Below are 18,095 nucleotides of genomic sequence, written 5' to 3'. Positions count from 1 at the left end.
GCATTTTTCTTATTCATTAAAGGCCAAGATACCCTCAGCAACAATGGGTGACAGACCTTTTTTTTTACCTAGGATGAGATGTCAAAGACAGGCCTTCCCTAATAAATGAAGTAGAGAATCAGAGGTGAAATAAAATAGAGTTGAAATTGGAGAGAAGCCTTTAAAAGAAAGAGGAGAAGCATAATGCATGAGGGGCATTTGTTCCTCAGCCAATGTAACTTCCTCAGCCAGAGTAACTTCCAACTCTTAGCATAAAGAAATTGAGCTACTGATTAGGTGCTGAATTACTGAACCCGTCTAAATACATTACTTTTGCTTAACAGTTTTCTTTTCTTTTCTTTTTTGTAGCATCAGATGGCTATTCATGAATTACTATTTATGATGTATTAATATGTGTGCTAAAACATTTACTTATTGATATACAACTGCATTTCCCTCTACATCAGCAAATCCTGCCCAAGAAACTAAACCATAATCAGAAAAAGGCTTCACAACATTATCTTTATAATACTTGATCTTCATATAGTAGTCCTAAAAAATTGGTAACATTTTATCAATAAAAAGTTATATTATATTAAGAATACTTTTCAGGTTAGCTACCTATGGTTGGCATGCTAATGCTTACTAATGCTTACTAAATCACATAGAAATACACATGTATAAAACTTAGATTTAGAATATTCAATGAACAAAACTAGCCCTTTTGGGCTTCCCTGGTGGTGCAGTGGTTGAGAGTCCGCCTCCGATGCAGGGGACACGGGTTCGTGCCCCGGTCTGGGAAGATCCCACATGCCGCGGCACGGCTGGGCCTGTGAGCCATGGCCGCTGAGCCTGCGCGTCCGGAGCCTGTGCTCTGCAATGGGAGAGACCACAACAGAGAGAGGCCCACGTACCACAAAAAAACAAAACAAAAAAAAAAAAAACTAGCCCTTTTCATGACTGTGTTAGGTGATTTGACATTTCCTATAATCTAAATTTAACCAATATTGGTTGAATTTGTTTCAATTATGAGCTATGTTGAACTGTTTTTAAAAACTTGCTGAGGTTTACAGTCATAGCTATAATTCAGTTGAAATTTGAAGATACATAAGAAAAGATAAGGAAAAGAAAAGAAATCATAGATGGAGGAAGTAGCAATAATTTCTAAATCAGGGAATATGCATGGAGTAAAGAAAACAATCATGATTGATACCAAATTAGTTTTGTTGAATAGGGACTCATAAAATAATCTTGTTGGTCGAAGGGAGGTGAGATGGAGAAAAAGAATAGGAAATACTACACCATAATAAAGTTCTTACTTCCATTGCACCTAAAAGATTTGCACTCTCTCCAATGCTTTCTTCTATGTACCTACGTTCTTCATCTGTAATAGTAGGATGCTTTGCAGGCTCTCATAAGACACCAAAAGCCAAAACATGTACCAGATCATTCCAAGCTTCCTGAAAGCAAAAGTTCAAAAGGAAAAGCCATCATAAATACTTCCATTTAACAGTCATTTACTGGAATAAAACTACAATAATCTGTGATATTCCATAGAATATGAATTCAAGCTTATGTTTCTCCAAATGAATCTAGCCATCTTTGCTTGTCTTTTGCACCAGACTTCAAGCATCCTGAAGATTGGTCCTGTAGTTTTATCTCTTTGTCACTATTAAATAATGTGGATACACAGGAAATTCACAATAAACAATTATTGAATGGTGTAGTTTGGAACATGTTCATACAACCAACAAAGATTTACTGAGAAGCTACTATTCCAGGCACTCTGCTGAGTGAGAGAAATATGATAAACAAGACAAAAGTCCTGTCCTCAAAAAATTTCTCTAGGAGTGAATCCTTTTATTTTTGTCTGTCTTTAATATGTGCCAGTGGTCTGCATTTCCAGGGAAAAGAAATGCTTGTTTCCCTCTCCTGTTAGCACTTCCAGATCTAGTAAACAGACTATTAAATAAAATCTAGAAGAATATTTTAGTCTGAATAACTATTATACATGAAAAATGGGCTTCTGTAATTAATGTGATAACATTCAGCAGTTTATGTGACTGTATACCACAGCACATACTATTGCCTATTGATCATTGGTTTGGGCAGATGAAAGTTATGAATTCCAATATAATAAATATACTACTGCAAGTTCTTTTTCATGCCTTTATATAGCACTCTCACCATTAAAATATACCCTTATTGTGCAATATAAATCTGAAGCATTAATAATAGAAAACTTTCACATAATTTATTCTGGTTTCCCAGTAACTGGCCATTTCATTTCTGCCTCATGCTGTTCTATTTCCCCCCTGGGTAACAATATAAATGCCCCTGACCTCTATAATACTGTTTTGGTTTTTTTTGACTGTTCAATCTCCAAGTGTTCCTGAATACCATAACTTCTGATGTGCTGTGCCCTTTCAATTACTGAACATGACAGCAAACACTATTTGGAATCAGATGGTGTATGAAAATTTGGTATAGTGTAGCAGTTATGGAGTATGGCTCTTCCCAGATGAGAATCCTGGCTGTGTCACTCATTAGCTACATCTTCTAATCAGTAACTAAATCTCTGAAAATCTCCGCTATGAAATAATTCCTTTTTATAAGATTGTTGCAAACAGAAGTTAAAGGAGGTAATACATAAAGCAACTAGCACAGAGGATGGCACAAAATAAGCACTCAATAAATGAGAACTCTTGTAATTTAGTAATAATTATCATTTCCACTAACTGAATACATCTAAAATGCCAGACACTCTGCTAATTGCTATATATGCATTATATTTTTTTAACTTAAGCTGCCATATGGGTCATATCTCATTAATTTTTAAAATATGAATATTGAATGTGTGGCTCAAAGACCAAATTTTTGTTACACACAGCAAGTCAACAAGTACAATTATATGACATTTTCAGATTGATATTTAAACTTTGTAGCATTCAATGATAAATATTGAGATATAACTTGAAATAATGAGGTTGGTTGTCATGAGTCCTCTGTGGAAATTAATATTCTTACTTTAAAGTCACATCACATCTTCAATTAAGTAATGGACTAAGGCACAAATCAGAGAATTTAATGGATGGCCAACTTGTAATATATACCCTATAAGTAAGTGCTTTAAACCTCTTTGAATTATGGGCTTTTAAAAAAATCAAACAAAAGGTATGGATTAAAATCTGATAAAAAGATTTCCCTAGAACACAAAAATATGTACAAGTACATGTATGGCTTACCATTTAGGGCATTCATGAATCCAAAACCCAACCACGGCTTTTTTTTTTTAACATCTTTATTGGAGTATAATTGCTTTACAATGTTGTGTTAGTTTCTGCTGTATAACAAAGTGAATCAGCTATATGTATACATACATCCCCATACCCCCTCCCTCTTGAGTCTCCCTCCCACCCTCCCTATCCCACCCCTCTAGGTGGTCACAAAGCACCGAGCTGATGTCCCTGTGCTATGCAGTTGCTTCCCAAAGTGAGAGAGTAGCACTGACACATATACACTACCAAATGTAAAATAGATAGCTAGTGGGAACCAACCATGGCTTTTTAACAAGGATAAGAGACCCTACCATAAAGTACATTTAACAACATCCTGCAAATACAAGAACTTGCTTTGATGAGAACATTTCAAAATTAGAATGGATCATAGCAAATTTGGAAGCAGCCAGGTCCTGTTCTGCTCACCATGACTTCATTAATCTTTCAGATTCTCCTGCCCATGTTCAAAAATGGTATTAATCAGTGACAACATCAGTTGGAATCCAGATCTCTTATATTTCTTCTTTCCTTTTTATTAAAAAAGAATCTCTTAGAGAGAGACTACAGGGATACTTTCAAGTAGTAAGCTTCCAGGTTCTGGTTAGAAAGTGAACAGAAAGGGAGTTTGGACTTTGGGTTTCGTGTCATTTTTTTCCACTTAATCTTTAATTCTGGGGAAATATGGACTAAAATGTGCTGCTGCTGCAGCTGACTGCTAATAGTTCATCACAAAACTGAATTTTTGCATTAGCACTAATACCACCTTTCAGCTTTCTACCCCTATTGAGTCTTGAGGAAGCAGGATTAGGGAAATGACCAAAAAAGCAGTAGCCGAAAAAGAGAAGTGGGTGCTGCCCAGCTTCTTCCTCCTAATCAGCTTTGAATCAAGAGCTAATTTAATTATTTCATAATCAAGGACAACACATACCATACATTACAAAGTTTCCATCAGCAATGTGGTTGCTTTGAAAAACAAAAAATAACAGTGTAGAGAAAATCACAGAGATAAAACATTTTCCTTGATCTTCTCAGAATAAAAGGAAAGGAATCTTAATGAAAAAATAATAATTAGTAAACACAGTATAGTCACTGATCTATCTTACTGTTTTAGCTTATGCACATTTCTTTTAACTCTATTGTATAGAAATGCAACATACCATAGACATAGAATACTGAAGACCAGCCAGTATACTGTACAAGAATGCCAGCTAAAGGCATTGCAATCACAGCTCCAGCATAGGAACCTAAAGTAGAAGAGAAAATTGGAGGAAGGTAAGTGAAATCAATAAAATTCTTGACTTCATTTCATGTTTCTTGGTTGGATCACATAAACACACCCTTGCACACTTGGGTACGTGTGCACTCACACCCATGCACATCCAAGCACATACATATGTCTATGTACTTAGCCTTAGGAGTACAAGACTACACAAGTGAATATTACCTACATACCCAAGTCAGATATATAAAAACAATACAATACTATAATTTAAAAAAACATTTAAAAGACTATAATAAAAATTATTCATGAATATATTTGAAAACCAGATGAAATGAACAAACTACTATAAAATACAAAATGTAAGAAGGAATAGAGGATTTGAGGAGACCAATAATAATTACAGAAATTGAAATGGTGGGTCAAAAACCTTTCCTCACATATACATACAGATACACCACAAATGGTTTTACAGGTGAGCTTTACCAACTTCCAACTCTTATCAAAGTTGTTCCTAAGCTTTTACCTGCCATAACTATATCTGCACATAATACTCACCACAAAAGGAGGTGGTTGCCAGTCTACTCCTCTCTAGAGGAGGGGCCCATTTGCTCCATATCCCATGACATGCTGGGTAGGTGACGCCCTATGATGGGAGAAAATATCCATCACCATTTAGGATGCAGGATCATTGGAAAATAAGTACATTCACTTCTCTGATGCAATGCTGTTTCCTTAGAATGGGTGCAAGGTCTTAGGAAAAGCTGCCACTCATGGGCCTTTCTTTGCTCATTCCATGAAATTCCATTTTAAAAACTTTCAGCCCAGACCAGGTAAGACATGGCCTCGGTTTTAGTCAACTGTTCAAATTCTTCCCACCCTTCAAGACTTCCTGCTGCCTCAAGTTTCTTCTGATTAAGGCCAAAGAAAAGGTCCTTTATTACTCAGTTCATCTGCAATTCTGAACAGTTTGAGTAATTTGAGACACATTTTTGTGAGGTGTTAAACTCAGTTATTCCTAACTATAAGAAATCCCTACAGAGGATGGTGACGCTTAGATCCTTGAAGGTCATACTTCCTGAAATTAGTGTCTAGAACTTAAAACCTTTAAAATATTCTTTTTCTGTTATCTTGATCCCATCATTTCTTCTTTCTTTATGGAGAGACAGGAAATTGTTTTCAGTGCCTTAACACTTTATCTGGCTTGTCTACTCCCACCATACTTCATGGAAAGAGAAGGGGCAACAGGTATGCCATTCTCAAGTTTTTAAATGATGTTCTTTCAAAGGCTACAGGCTGATGGAGCAAAAGTCAATCATTAGAGTTAGATGCCAAAAGTATACATTCAATGAAATGTTTTAGTGAAAACTCAGATCGTGATTTAAAGCCAACAGGGACTTGTTATAAAACTCTCCAAAGGTATTAATTCAAGGTTATCACCAGCAGAGGATGGACTCAAAATTTTTATCACAGCACATTAACAAAAGTGCCTGTTGTTTTTTTTTTAAGTCAAATAGTCACTAGACATTTCTTTAACACCACTAAATTCTAGAGAAGTAGGGGTAAGCTGTCACAGTTGTAGTTTGTCATCATTTAAAGACATCTGATTTCTAATTTTCCAATTTTTTTAGCACTCTGTAGACACAACCTAATAAAATATATTTGTAGATCAAAACAGAGATAATCTTCTGATTCTTACTAGCATGCCAACCTTAAAATGATGTCATCCTGTAGTTGCATACCTCAACAAGTCCCTGCAGTATCCTAACAAAGATGACACACCCATAATGCACTCTGGCTGCTGATGGGATTAGCATATTCAGGGTAGAGGTAAGAAGTATGGCAGCTCCAAAAACCCTGAAAAATAAAAGGAATTAATAGATCTACATTTCTCAGATCAAGGTTAATTGCAAGCAACTTTAAGGTAGACTGTTTTTTTTTGTTTTTTTTTTTTTTTTGCGGTAGGCGGGCCTCTCACTGTTGTGGCCTCTCCCACTGCGGAGCACAGGCTCCGGATGCGCAGGCTCAGCGGTCATGGCTCTCGGGGCCAGCAGCTCCGCGGCATGTGGGATCCTCCCGGACCGGGGCACGAACCCATGTCTCCTGCATCGGCAGGCGGACTCTCAACCACTGCGCCACCAGGGAAGCCCAAGGTAGACTGTTTTATTCTAAAAGAATAAGAATGTTCTGAACTTGATTGGCTAGCCACTGCAAATAGATACTTGGACTACCTTGCATTGCTACATCATTTGAAGCACAAGAAATAAAAGAAGGACCCAATAAATCTGGTTATACTTAATTTTTTCACAGACCTAATTACAAATTGCAAATAGATAATTAATCATTGTATATGTTTTTGGTCTATATATCAGTCTACAATGTAAGGTGCTTAAGGGCAAGAGCTTGTTTTTTAGATACACTTTTGTATCTCTAATGCACAGCACAGTGCCTGATACATAGTAGATACTCACTGAAGAGTTGTTGAAGAAATAATAAATGCCTAAATGGAATTGTAACTCATGTGATACCATGAAGTATGGTAAATATGATTCCACTCATAAAATTTTATGAAACAAATCTCATGATCAGCTCCCTCAGGACATGTTTATAATAGAAATCATGATCACTTAATATATCTATCTCAGGTTTGTCTGTCTTTCTGTGTAGATGGGTAGGTGGTGGGATTCTGTCTGAGGTACACCTGTCCTTGCATACATATAAACCATGATTCAAAATTGCTAACACTTTTATCCATCTGCAAGTAAAAATTCCATTCCATCATCAACCGAAAAATCTTCCATAATGCTAATACCAAGCAAGAAAAACATCCCCTTAACTGGGTAAATTTAGAAATATTTTCTGGCAAAGAAATTTGGGGACACATTATATCTAATGAGCTAGGCTGTGTGTTCTGTGCAAGTTTTTTCAAGTCAAACTTTGAGCCTTGGATTCAGTCAAGATTAGTTGCCTCATAGAAGCTCTCATTTTTCCAAGGGCACATTGAAATGTAACTGTTAAAGACATGAGTTTCTGAAAGGAGTCTTGATCATTATTAATTTGCCCCTGAAATTTGAGAAATGGCTTTATGAAGGGCTGAAGCGGATCAGCTCTTTTTCTATGAATCAAAGACTGGGCCAAATACATTTATTTACTTAATGTAGCCTAATATGTACCTGTCCTCAATGGCTTCTCTTCAGAGGTAACTAGTCACTCAGGAGGTGAATATTCTGTTCCATTCTTCCTCTGTGCTGTTTGCTGAATAGGTATCTTTGAGTTTGAGTCAAAGAATAACTTATTTCCTAAACGTTTAGCACAAAATAGAAACTTTCTATTCCTAGAAATGATTATTCCCATTAAAATGCCACACATGCAGTGATATTAAGCTTCTGCCAAATATGGATTTATTTTTTAGAAAATAAATGCAAAAATCCCATAACCTGTCTTTATAAAATAAAAATCCAAAATTGTTATTTAAATTGATTTAAAATGTATTTTCATGCTTGATTACTTTCAAGTTAAAGGAATTTTCACCTCTTTTAAGACTGAAATAACGCATGTTCTTGTGTGCAAACCCCAGAACACTTTGGAGGTTTCCTTTAGGGTTGAGAGGAACTAGATAGAAGGAAATGTATGTAGCAAGTTTCCTGGACCTAGTGGTAAATGGTACCTGATCCCAAAGCCCAATGAGGAAAACATATGTTTCTCCTGTTCTGGGAGTTTGAATGTTGAACATACACAACAGAGAGGATGAAGGCAGCAAGTGCAAATGACACAGGAGTTTTGGGCATATGGGTAGGCTGTCTTGATACTGAAAAACCAGTGTTGAGAGTATCTTTCTGTAGATCCATCCCATTTTGCTTATTATGCTTGATAATAACGAGACTGGGGCTGCTTAAGACATCAAGGATAAAGAGAACCAGAGCTACATGGTGCTAAAGGATTTTCAAAATTGTCTATATGAGTTATGCATCCACCCCATTCAGCCCTTTGGAAGAATTCCTTCAAACTGTCATCTATGAACCAGCTGCATTAGAATTCCCTGGAGTGCTATTAAAAATGTAGATTTCTCACTCCAGACTTTCCAAACCAGAATGTGCTAGGAGTGAAGCCTGGAAATCTGTTCTAATAAGTAGTCCAGGTGCTAATTTTGCATGCTAAGTTTTACAAAAAAAATAAAAACAACAAGAAAAAAAAACACTGTACTTTTTAAAATCCAGGTTTATCTAACATGTGTCTTCTTTTCTAATACTGTACTTATTTTGAAAGAATGATGCATGATGTTTATTTTCTATGAATATAGCTTTTAATCATCAGTTTCTTTCTCCCTATTTGAAAGAGTTTAAAATACTGCTATCTCTAGATAAACTAGAGAGAGATGAATTTTATCCATTCTTTAGCTCAAGATTTCTCAACCTCCACACATTGATATTTTAGGATGGTTAATTCTTTGCTGTGGGATGTAGTCCTGTGCATTGTATCGTGTTAACAGCACCCCTGACCTTTATGTACTATATGGCAGTAGCACAGGCCTCCAAGTTGTGACAACCAAAACCGTCTCCAGCAATTGCAAAATATCCCTTGGGGGATAAAATCACCTGCTAGTAGAGCTGAATCAATTATGAACTATTTGTTACTCAACTCATACTATAGTCAGAGCTAAATTTAATAAGTGCTTATTTAACTTGCTAGACAGGACACTAACATTTCACATGCCATAAAACCCACAACCATCTAACAACCTAATGACATGGGCATTATTAATACACCCATCTTATAGATGAAGAAACTAAACCTGAGATAAGTGAAATCACTTGCCCAAGTTGTTAACCAGCCCTAGGTAGAGGAGCCTTGTTTCAAATCTAGTCTGATTCCAAAGTCAGTGGGTTTTGCCACTGGGGTTTATACCTAATTATGCACATAATATGTAGTTAGTAATGTGTTTCAGTATTCTAACCATAAATTTAAATAATCATCTTCACAAAGCTACTTGAAATCACACTACTATTCCTGAGATAAAATGTCAATAGATCACTTTAGATGTTTATTTTCCACTCTTACCCTGAATATAGTGTTTCCAATTATATAATCTGTGACATTTCTAAATGCTTCCTACTTTTAACTTTCTTAATCTGTTTAACAATCCACTTTCATTATTAGTGGCCATTGCATCATAAAAATGGATTGACTGGGCTTCCCTGGTGGCGCAGTGGTTGAGAATCTGCCTGCCAATGCAGGGGATACGGGTTCGAGCCCTGGTCTGGGAAGATCCCACATGCCGCGGAGCAACTAGGCCCATGAGTCACAACTACTGAGCCTGTGCGTCTGGAGCCCGTGCTCCGCAATAAAAGAGGCCGCGATAGTGAGAGGCCTGCGCATCGCGATGAAGAGTGGCCCCTGCTCACCGCAACTAGAGAAAGCCCTTGCACAGAAACGAAGACCCAACACAGCCATAAATAAATAAATAAATAAATAAATGGATTGACTTTTTTCTAACTATTTAAGAATACAATCCATCGAAATTTTCAGAACCTAGTCTTCTTTTCTAATTTCATGAAAATGATATCCAAATCAAAAGCCAAGTTATTAAAATTATGGTTATCAAAATTCTTGGCCAATATGGGAAGACTTTATACTTTTTCTTGATGTACTACATACAGCCAAAACTGAAGCAGCCACTTCATTCAACACTCATTTATGCATTCACACTCCAAACCTCTGTGAGACTATATTTAAGGTACTGTGTGGAGGAGAAGGGAGCTACAATTTACAGAGCACTTACTATACTTTCTCCACCTACATTAATTCACTTAATCCTCACAACAACTCTCTGAGTTATACTTTCTTTTCATTTTATAAATCAGAGAATAGAGACAGACTGCAAGAAAAAAGCAAGCAATAGAGCTGATATTTGAATCCAGAACTGTCAGATACAGAAATCTGTAAATCTGTGCTCTTTCATCTACATGATGCAACTAGGCAGCTAGAAAAAGGCAAGGATGTCCTTGGTGTAATAGAAAAAAAAAAGAAAGACAAGTGGCCAAGAGACAACATATGCCAAAGGCCAAAACAAGAGTACAAATGGAAAGCAAAGGAGAGAAAAGTCCATTCCAGCTGGGGTGACCAGGAAACAAGTCCATCAGGAGGAAACTTTAAAGTTGGGCTTTGGAAGATTAATCTAAAAATGAATGAAGAAATTCCAAAGAGGAAATGGATCAGCAAAGTTTTGAAACATAGAAGAGATTAAATTACATACCAAAAACTCGGGCAGTATTGGAAATGGCTGGACACAGTAGTACACGTGAATAGAAGTAAGAACGTCAGGAGTGAGGTGATGAAAAGGGAAGTTGTGAAGAGGGTTTGATGAAATGTAGATAGGATAAGGAAGGCAAGAGAAGAGACCATAAGTCCATGACATCTTGGAGATGATGGAGTTTAGGGTGATCATAGAGGGAAATCAATTATGCCCCTAAAGTCAAGTAAATATGAAGCTTACTGAAATTGAGAAGAGAGGAAACTATGAAGTGAGGGAGAGAGAAGGTGACCAGCATGCATGTAAGTTCAAGTAAGATGAAGGCTTGCAGGGGAGTAAAGGGGCCAAGGTCAATAAAGTTGGTAAAGAAAAAGAAGATGACATAAATATTGTACAGAAATTTTTGTAAAACTTTAGCCTTATTGCTTAATAAATGTGACTGGAAAGTTATTTAATCTCTCTAGGCTTCTGATTCCTTGTCTATAAAAAGGGCAGTGCTGTGTAATGGTCTAGAGCATGGTTACTAGGCCAGACACCTGGGATTCAAAGCCCATTTCTGTTACTTATTAGTTGAGTGATCTTCAACAGTTTATTTTACTATCTATGCTTCATTCCTCATCTACAAAACATGGATATTTACAGAACCTATGAGTTATTACAAATTAAGCACCCAGAAGAATGTCTGGCATATCCTAATCATTTAAGAGGTATTAGTCGTTCAATGATTATATTAATCTATTATATTTCATAGGATTGCTGTGAGGCTAAATGAAATAATATACCTAAAAGGCTTAGTCTGGTGCCTGGCACATAAAAGTAAATCCATAAATGTGAGTCAGTCAAGTAGAAATAATCATAGCCAATGGTGTTATGCTAGTGTGTGCCAGACACTATTCTAAATTCTCATTTTAATCTAACAACTATATTAGAGGGCCACCACTACTATTCTTATTTCACAGATAAAATAACCAAGTCCCAGTGAGTTAAATATGTTGCTAAGGTCACATAGACATTAAGTGGGGAACTATGATTTATAATGACTCAGTCTGATTGTAGATCCTAGGTATTTAACCACTAAGCTCTATTGCACTTTAATAGGGACAGAACTAATACTAGCACTAATAGTGCCAGCAGCAACAGATAAAATAACAAACACTCTGAAAGACCAAAACATTATTGAAAGATGGATTGTCAAAGCAGTGGGGAGTGAGAGCAGAATTCTACTCTATCCTTCCTATGGTTTGTTTGTTTGTTTATTTATTTAGTATAGTTGACTTACAACATTATATTAGTTTCAGGTGTACAACACAGTGATTCAATATTTTTATAGATTAAACTCCATACAAAGTTATTATAAAATAATGCCTATAGTCTCTGTGCTGTACTTACATCCTTGCAACTTATTTAATTTATACCTAGTAGTTGGCTTTGAAGTAAGTAGTTAAATGGAGAAGCCCATTTCAGGAGGGTTGTCTTTTTATGAACAAAATCTAAGCTTCACAAAAGAAGTGGAAGAAATAGTAAAACTGAGTATGGAAAAGAAGTTCTAGGATATAACATAGTTCAGCACTATGATTTCCAGAGTTCCTCATGTATGATCAGCATCTTAGGAAGTTTGTTCAAACACGGAGTGCTGGGTGCCAGAGCTTCTGATTCCCTAGGTTTGCACGGTGCCTGAGAATCTGCATTTCTAACAAGTTCCCTGGTGAGGCTGATGTCGCTTTTCCTGATATTAGAATCATTGATTTAGCAGTACTATGCTAGATATTCCCCCAGCCATCACACAAGAGACAGATCTGGGGCAAGGGACAGGCCCAGAGAGAACAGAGCTTGTCACCACAGCTGAAGTAAGAGCCTTACCTTTTATTATAGCGGGGAGCAGCATGGGTGGAATGGAAACACCTGCTGAAAAGGACAATGTCCCTTACAAAACATAAATCATAATTAGATCATTTGATCAAGACCCAAAGTGAAGTTCTTTGACCTGGTTTTGATTGTCTTCATTAACCAAATTGACCGAGCAGCTGCCATATTTTTCTCGGGGACATATAAACAGCATGACATAACATTAGTTAAGAATACACGTTCTATGGTTACACTGTATGAATTCAATTTCCAACTCTAATTTCTTACTATGTCTGACCTTGTGCAAGTTGTTAATACTTGAGTTCTCTAAGCCTTACCTTCTCCATTTGTAAAATGGAGATAATATGTCTTCATAATTCAAGGGATTATCACGAAGATTAAATAAGTCAGTTATGAAAGGAGACAGTATCTGGTTAACAGTAAATAGTTTATAATATCAGTTATCATGATATAGAAATTCTCTAACATTAAACAGAATTTTCAGAGAAGTTTTATTCTCTGTCTTTTTCTTCCAGAATATTTTTGCCCTAATTAATAATGCTATTTCTGTGACCACGGATTCAAAGTCATTCTGTATTATCCTGAAATTCTAGAAGCTTAAAGTGCATGAATTCTAGCTCCCATTCTGGGGCATATAGAATTGATTAAAATGCGTCAGCCTCTCAATCTGTGCCTCAATAGTCCATCTAAAATACCTGACAGGAAACAAACAAACAAAAATTGACAGCCTTCTTCAGATCAATTTTACTTGTCTTGGAATCCCCACAGACTTGCCCCCAATACCTACGCACCATACACGCATGCATGCCTTTCTTTTCCAGCTAATTGCCTCTCTCAGATATTCCTAAAGCACTGTAGATCATTTTTATAAGACTTAACCCAAGATATCATGTGTTCCTCCATCCCCCACGTTATTTGTGTCTCTTGGAGGGCATAGTCTAGGTCTTTCATTTCTTCAAACTCCTTGATGGTAGTAGAATACTTTGCTTGTGGCATGCTCTTAAGAAATGATCACCAGTTACTTTTTTATAAAGATTTTAAATCGAGGGAAATGAAATCTTCCCTTCCTGAGATATACGTAGGTGATAACAGGTCTTTTTTCTTTGAGCTTTCTTTATCCCAATAGCCTTAAAATCAATTGACCATTTATTTGTTCTTGAGTTTTTAATGGGGACAAACTGCTGTTCTGGGTATCCTAAGAATTCTAGGAAGCTGAGTTACTCTCATAGAATAACTGTAGGATGGTAGCTATGGACTATAGAATTTAGAGTACTCCTGTGGATAAATCCTCACTTGAAATAGTTGCTGAGTTCAAGTACATGACCCAGTCTGGCCTCATCCTTAAGTCTTCCAGACAACATTGTGGAATCTCCTGAAACCAACTGCCATTACACTTTCTGTTCAGCACAACATCCTCATTAGCTTTTGAAACCACTGTCTTTGAAGCTCTGCTTTCAAAATTAAACTAGGTGGTAATGCTTCAGAGGTGATATATTGTTCTCTTAAAGAATCTCTCCATTTATCAATATTTAACATAGTTGTGTATGTTGTATTATGCTTGATAGTCATGATTTTTGTTTGGCTTGATGTTACAAAAACAAATATAAGCATTGAATATATTTTTGATAATTCAACAGAAGGAAATAGATTACATACTAAGAAACATTTAATATTCATGTGAGTTTTATTTTCCCTAGCACCAGTCTCCGACACACAATTACACTTCACGGCAATATTGCCCTGAAAATATTACCCAGCATTACCTGTTTTTCAAGTTTATCAAAAGACTTGTCTAAAAATCAAAGCCATGCAAATAAATAGATATTTTAAATTATTCCACAGCTGTGCTGCTCTTTCCTATGGACCTAGCCCTGCACTAAGTAATATAGTAATTTTTTTTAAAAAGAGACTATAAAATAGATTTTTTTAAAGAACATACACACAAATCTATTCAATAGGAAAAATATATTTAGTAAAGAAGCACATCATTTGAAATCAGACATACTGGGGTTCATATGCCAGATCTTCCTCTTACCAGATAGTGATCTTTGGAAAAATAACTCTGCTATTCTGTGTTCAGTTCTCTCATCAGTAAAACAAGTATAATAATGTCTGCCTTATAGAGTTGCTATAAGGAAGAATGATGATATGTATAAAAAGTTTAGTGATACATATATTTATTATTCTATTTAATTCTAATTGCATCTGCCTCCTGAAATGGAAAACTAAGGCAATTATGAAGACAATTTATATTTCATATCCTCTCTCTTCCCACCCCCAATACAAATGTACTGTTTAGGGTGAGGTAGAAATTTTATACCTGAATGATCTACTTCACATTGATTGAAAAGCTCTTCTGATATTCACTCACCCCTTTCCACTTCACATAATTAGAGTGTCTCTTCTGTGTTTCCGTGCAATGGAGCTGGCTTTCTATTTTTCCCCATTTTAATCTAAAAGCTAGATTTCTGGACTCTTTTTAACTATGGATTAGGAGAAGGCTGTCCTCTACTCCATCATATAAATTAAACAGTCATGCTACTGCTTGACATCAGGAGGCTCAAAGAGAAAATTTGTGCTGTTTTTCAGATTCATTTTTACAACCTTTTTGTCTTTTGAAATTCCATTGTGGATTTTTTCAGGTGCATTTTTCAATGCCTCGCCATAGGTTAAATGTTAAACTTTAAAACATATCAAATAATAATGTAGTTTATCTGAGAACGTTTTAATGAATTGGTGATTATAGAATAGACATTTAAGACTCTATTCAATATAATTAACCAATTACACATTTGTAAAATTAATCCAATTTCTGATTTATAGCCTGGGTTTTACATTTGTTTTGTTTTTTGCTTTATAATCCATTTCAGTTAAGAAACTCACATAAGGTCTGATCACTGCTTCTTCCAAATAAAGGTGAATAATGTGAAGAAAAATAAAGAAATATTATATTTTACATTAAAAAACTTTTTTAGAAATAAATTCTCCCAAATAAATATTTTTCCATTTTTAAATAAATTTTTGATTTTCTGGCTTGTAAATCTAGGTTATCTATAATATCAGGCAGTATTTATATCAGTATATGTAATATCAGGCAGTATATTTATATCAGTGTACTTATATTTATGTTAATACCATATATAAAAATAAACCATCAGTGAAAATTCTAGCAAATTACACGAATTTTTTAGCAATAAATGAAACTAATATATTGCTTTTGCTGAACAAATAGTCAAACTATCTAATTAGTAATTAGATAAATATTGCTGAACTTGAAGTTCCAAGTAATAAGATGAATCTCAACTAAAATGATATTTTATTCTGTTTAAAGCCCTTCTCCTTATAATTGGCAGCTAAAGTGCTACCTTAAAAACCCACTCCTGGTGCAAACATAAGTAAGTAACTGGGTTGAGAAAGAAAAGCAAAGAAATGTGCAAACTAAATATGAAAAATCTGAAGTTTTCTGTGCCTGAAGAACAGGATTAGAAACTGATGGGTGCTCTAAATGTCTCAAAGAACATCGTTACAATTTCTGTGAAATGAAATAAGAGCCATTTGCTTATTAAGATTGATTTTCAAAACGATAACCACTTGAAAGCTACTTAAAATTGTTGTTTTCCTCATGATTTCTCTTGCAGCAAATGACATACTAAGATGAATTCAATTTGCTTATTTTCAAGTTAAAACCTCATTTTACTTGTTTCTCTTCTGCTTGTTATATACACACACATACACACACACACGTACACTCCAGTGTTCTTAAAGTGATTATATGTAAGATAATATAATCATTTCACACTGTAAGACAAAAAAGGGAAAAGAAGTGTGTGTGTGTGTGTGTGTGTGTGTGAGAGAGAGAGAGAGAGAGAGAGAGAGAGAGAAAGAGAGAGAAGATAGAGAGAGGGAGAGGAGGTTCTATATTACCAAACGGATTGCCAGAATTGAGAGGCATATAGTATCCCTGATACAGAAATGTTTGGAAAAGCAAATGCAGTTGCTGAGAACCGGCATCACGCCCTGCCTGATGATTAACATTCATTGTGACCCAGAGTGAGTTAGCTGTGAAATTCCCAGTCATCTTCTTTTTCTATGACCCATAGCCACAAACAACCTCACATATCAAGCCCACCCGACAAGGATTTGCCCGGAAGATGTGACAGGAACACTGGTGACTTGTCATTTCTACAGATGATATCTATTTTCCCGGAATCAATCAATCAGTTTCCATTTGCGTAGGGGCTTGTCACTTAACAGGGATCTAGTGTTCCTCACCCCAGGTGTGGCACTAATCCTCTTCTAGAGGGTCTGCAGGAATAGACTGATTCAGGCTGTTTAATGGATTTAATCTAATCAAATCAGGACTCCAGTGCCTCCCTTTGTCACATCTGATGCCCCCATTCCCAAATTAAAAAAGGAATACACAAGCACAAGCCAGCCCTCTGGGTCCCTTGGTACCTCATTATGTTGTAAAAATGACTTCATCACTCATGACAGAGAAATTAGACAGCCCCAACAGTGGCATATGGCAGCGGGAGAGTCATTCTACCAGCTGCCCACCTGACTCTCTCCTCCCTCAAAATCACGTCCCTCCCCCCAGAGGCTGCTTCTGCACTGCAGTAGTAGGCTGTGGCAGCCGCAGGGGAAGGCAGACCTAGTAAGGGTGGGAGGAGAGGAGGATGGAAGGAGAGAGAAGCGTGTGTCAGCAAACCACGTGCAAGCCCTTAGGGACCCCTCCTCCCAGATACATCTATTCATCTCCTGGAAAGGGTATTTTCTTTTGTCAGAAGAAAAGAAGGCCTCTTCTGCATTGCCCCAGATACCTAACCTATAGAGCCCACAATGGGAAGATGGCTAGATGTTTGATAGGCAGCTAGATGAGTGAAATAGAGATAGTCACCTCTGGCCCTAAAAGACTGGAGGACTATAAACCAATTCCATCATAGCAGGATGGTGGTCTCTTGCAGCAGGCTTTATGAAAATAATCTGAATTATTTTCTCACCAAAAGGAATTTGCAAATATTTCTCACTGGAAGTGTTAAGAAACCCCTGCTTGCAACCCACGTTACAATGGATAAGTAAGTGTAGAGGAAAAAAGATGATAGGAGAGAGAGAGTGAGAGAGTGAGAGGGAGAGAGGGAGAGAGGGAGAGAGGGAGAGAAGGAGAGAGGGAGAGAGGGAGAGAGGGAGAGAGGGAGAGAGGGAGAGGGAGAGAGTGTTTGGTGATGAGACTTAAGAATCTATTTCCAATGCTTATTACTATATATAAAGCACATCTTCATTATTTTATTTCTGTGAAAGAAAAATGACAGAATAACACCAGTAAAATTATTTCTTTCTGGACTTAAAACATGAAGATGTGTTTAAAATATCTTTGTTCATCTTCCTAAAGATCATTCTCACATTTTCATAATCAGGCAAGCCAGATATTTACCTAAAGTATATCAAATTCCACTTACATAAATGCACATTAGTAAACAGTTCTATAATCCATGTATTAAAATTT

The 18,095-nt window shown here is 36.3% G+C and overlaps 1 protein-coding gene across 1 annotated transcript in view; it reads right to left on the bottom strand.

Annotated features, from left to right (window-relative positions):
• The window catches only part of SLC17A6 (solute carrier family 17 member 6), a 36,217-nt gene that overhangs the window by 8,244 nt on the left and 9,878 nt on the right, over nt 1–18,095 (bottom strand). Inside the window, 5 exon segments of the mRNA XM_032640690.1 lie at nt 1,299–1,390; nt 1,393–1,439; nt 4,411–4,501; nt 5,035–5,122; nt 6,219–6,333. Of these exon segments, the coding sequence (XP_032496581.1) occupies nt 1,299–1,390; nt 1,393–1,439; nt 4,411–4,501; nt 5,035–5,122; nt 6,219–6,333 (433 nt within the window).

This window comes from Phocoena sinus, chromosome 8, assembly GCF_008692025.1.
Source record: "Phocoena sinus isolate mPhoSin1 chromosome 8, mPhoSin1.pri, whole genome shotgun sequence".
Classification (NCBI taxonomy): domain Eukaryota; kingdom Metazoa; phylum Chordata; class Mammalia; order Artiodactyla; family Phocoenidae; genus Phocoena; species Phocoena sinus.
Note: the sequence above shows the minus strand (reverse complement) of the source record. Positions and strands in the feature narration are given on the sequence as shown.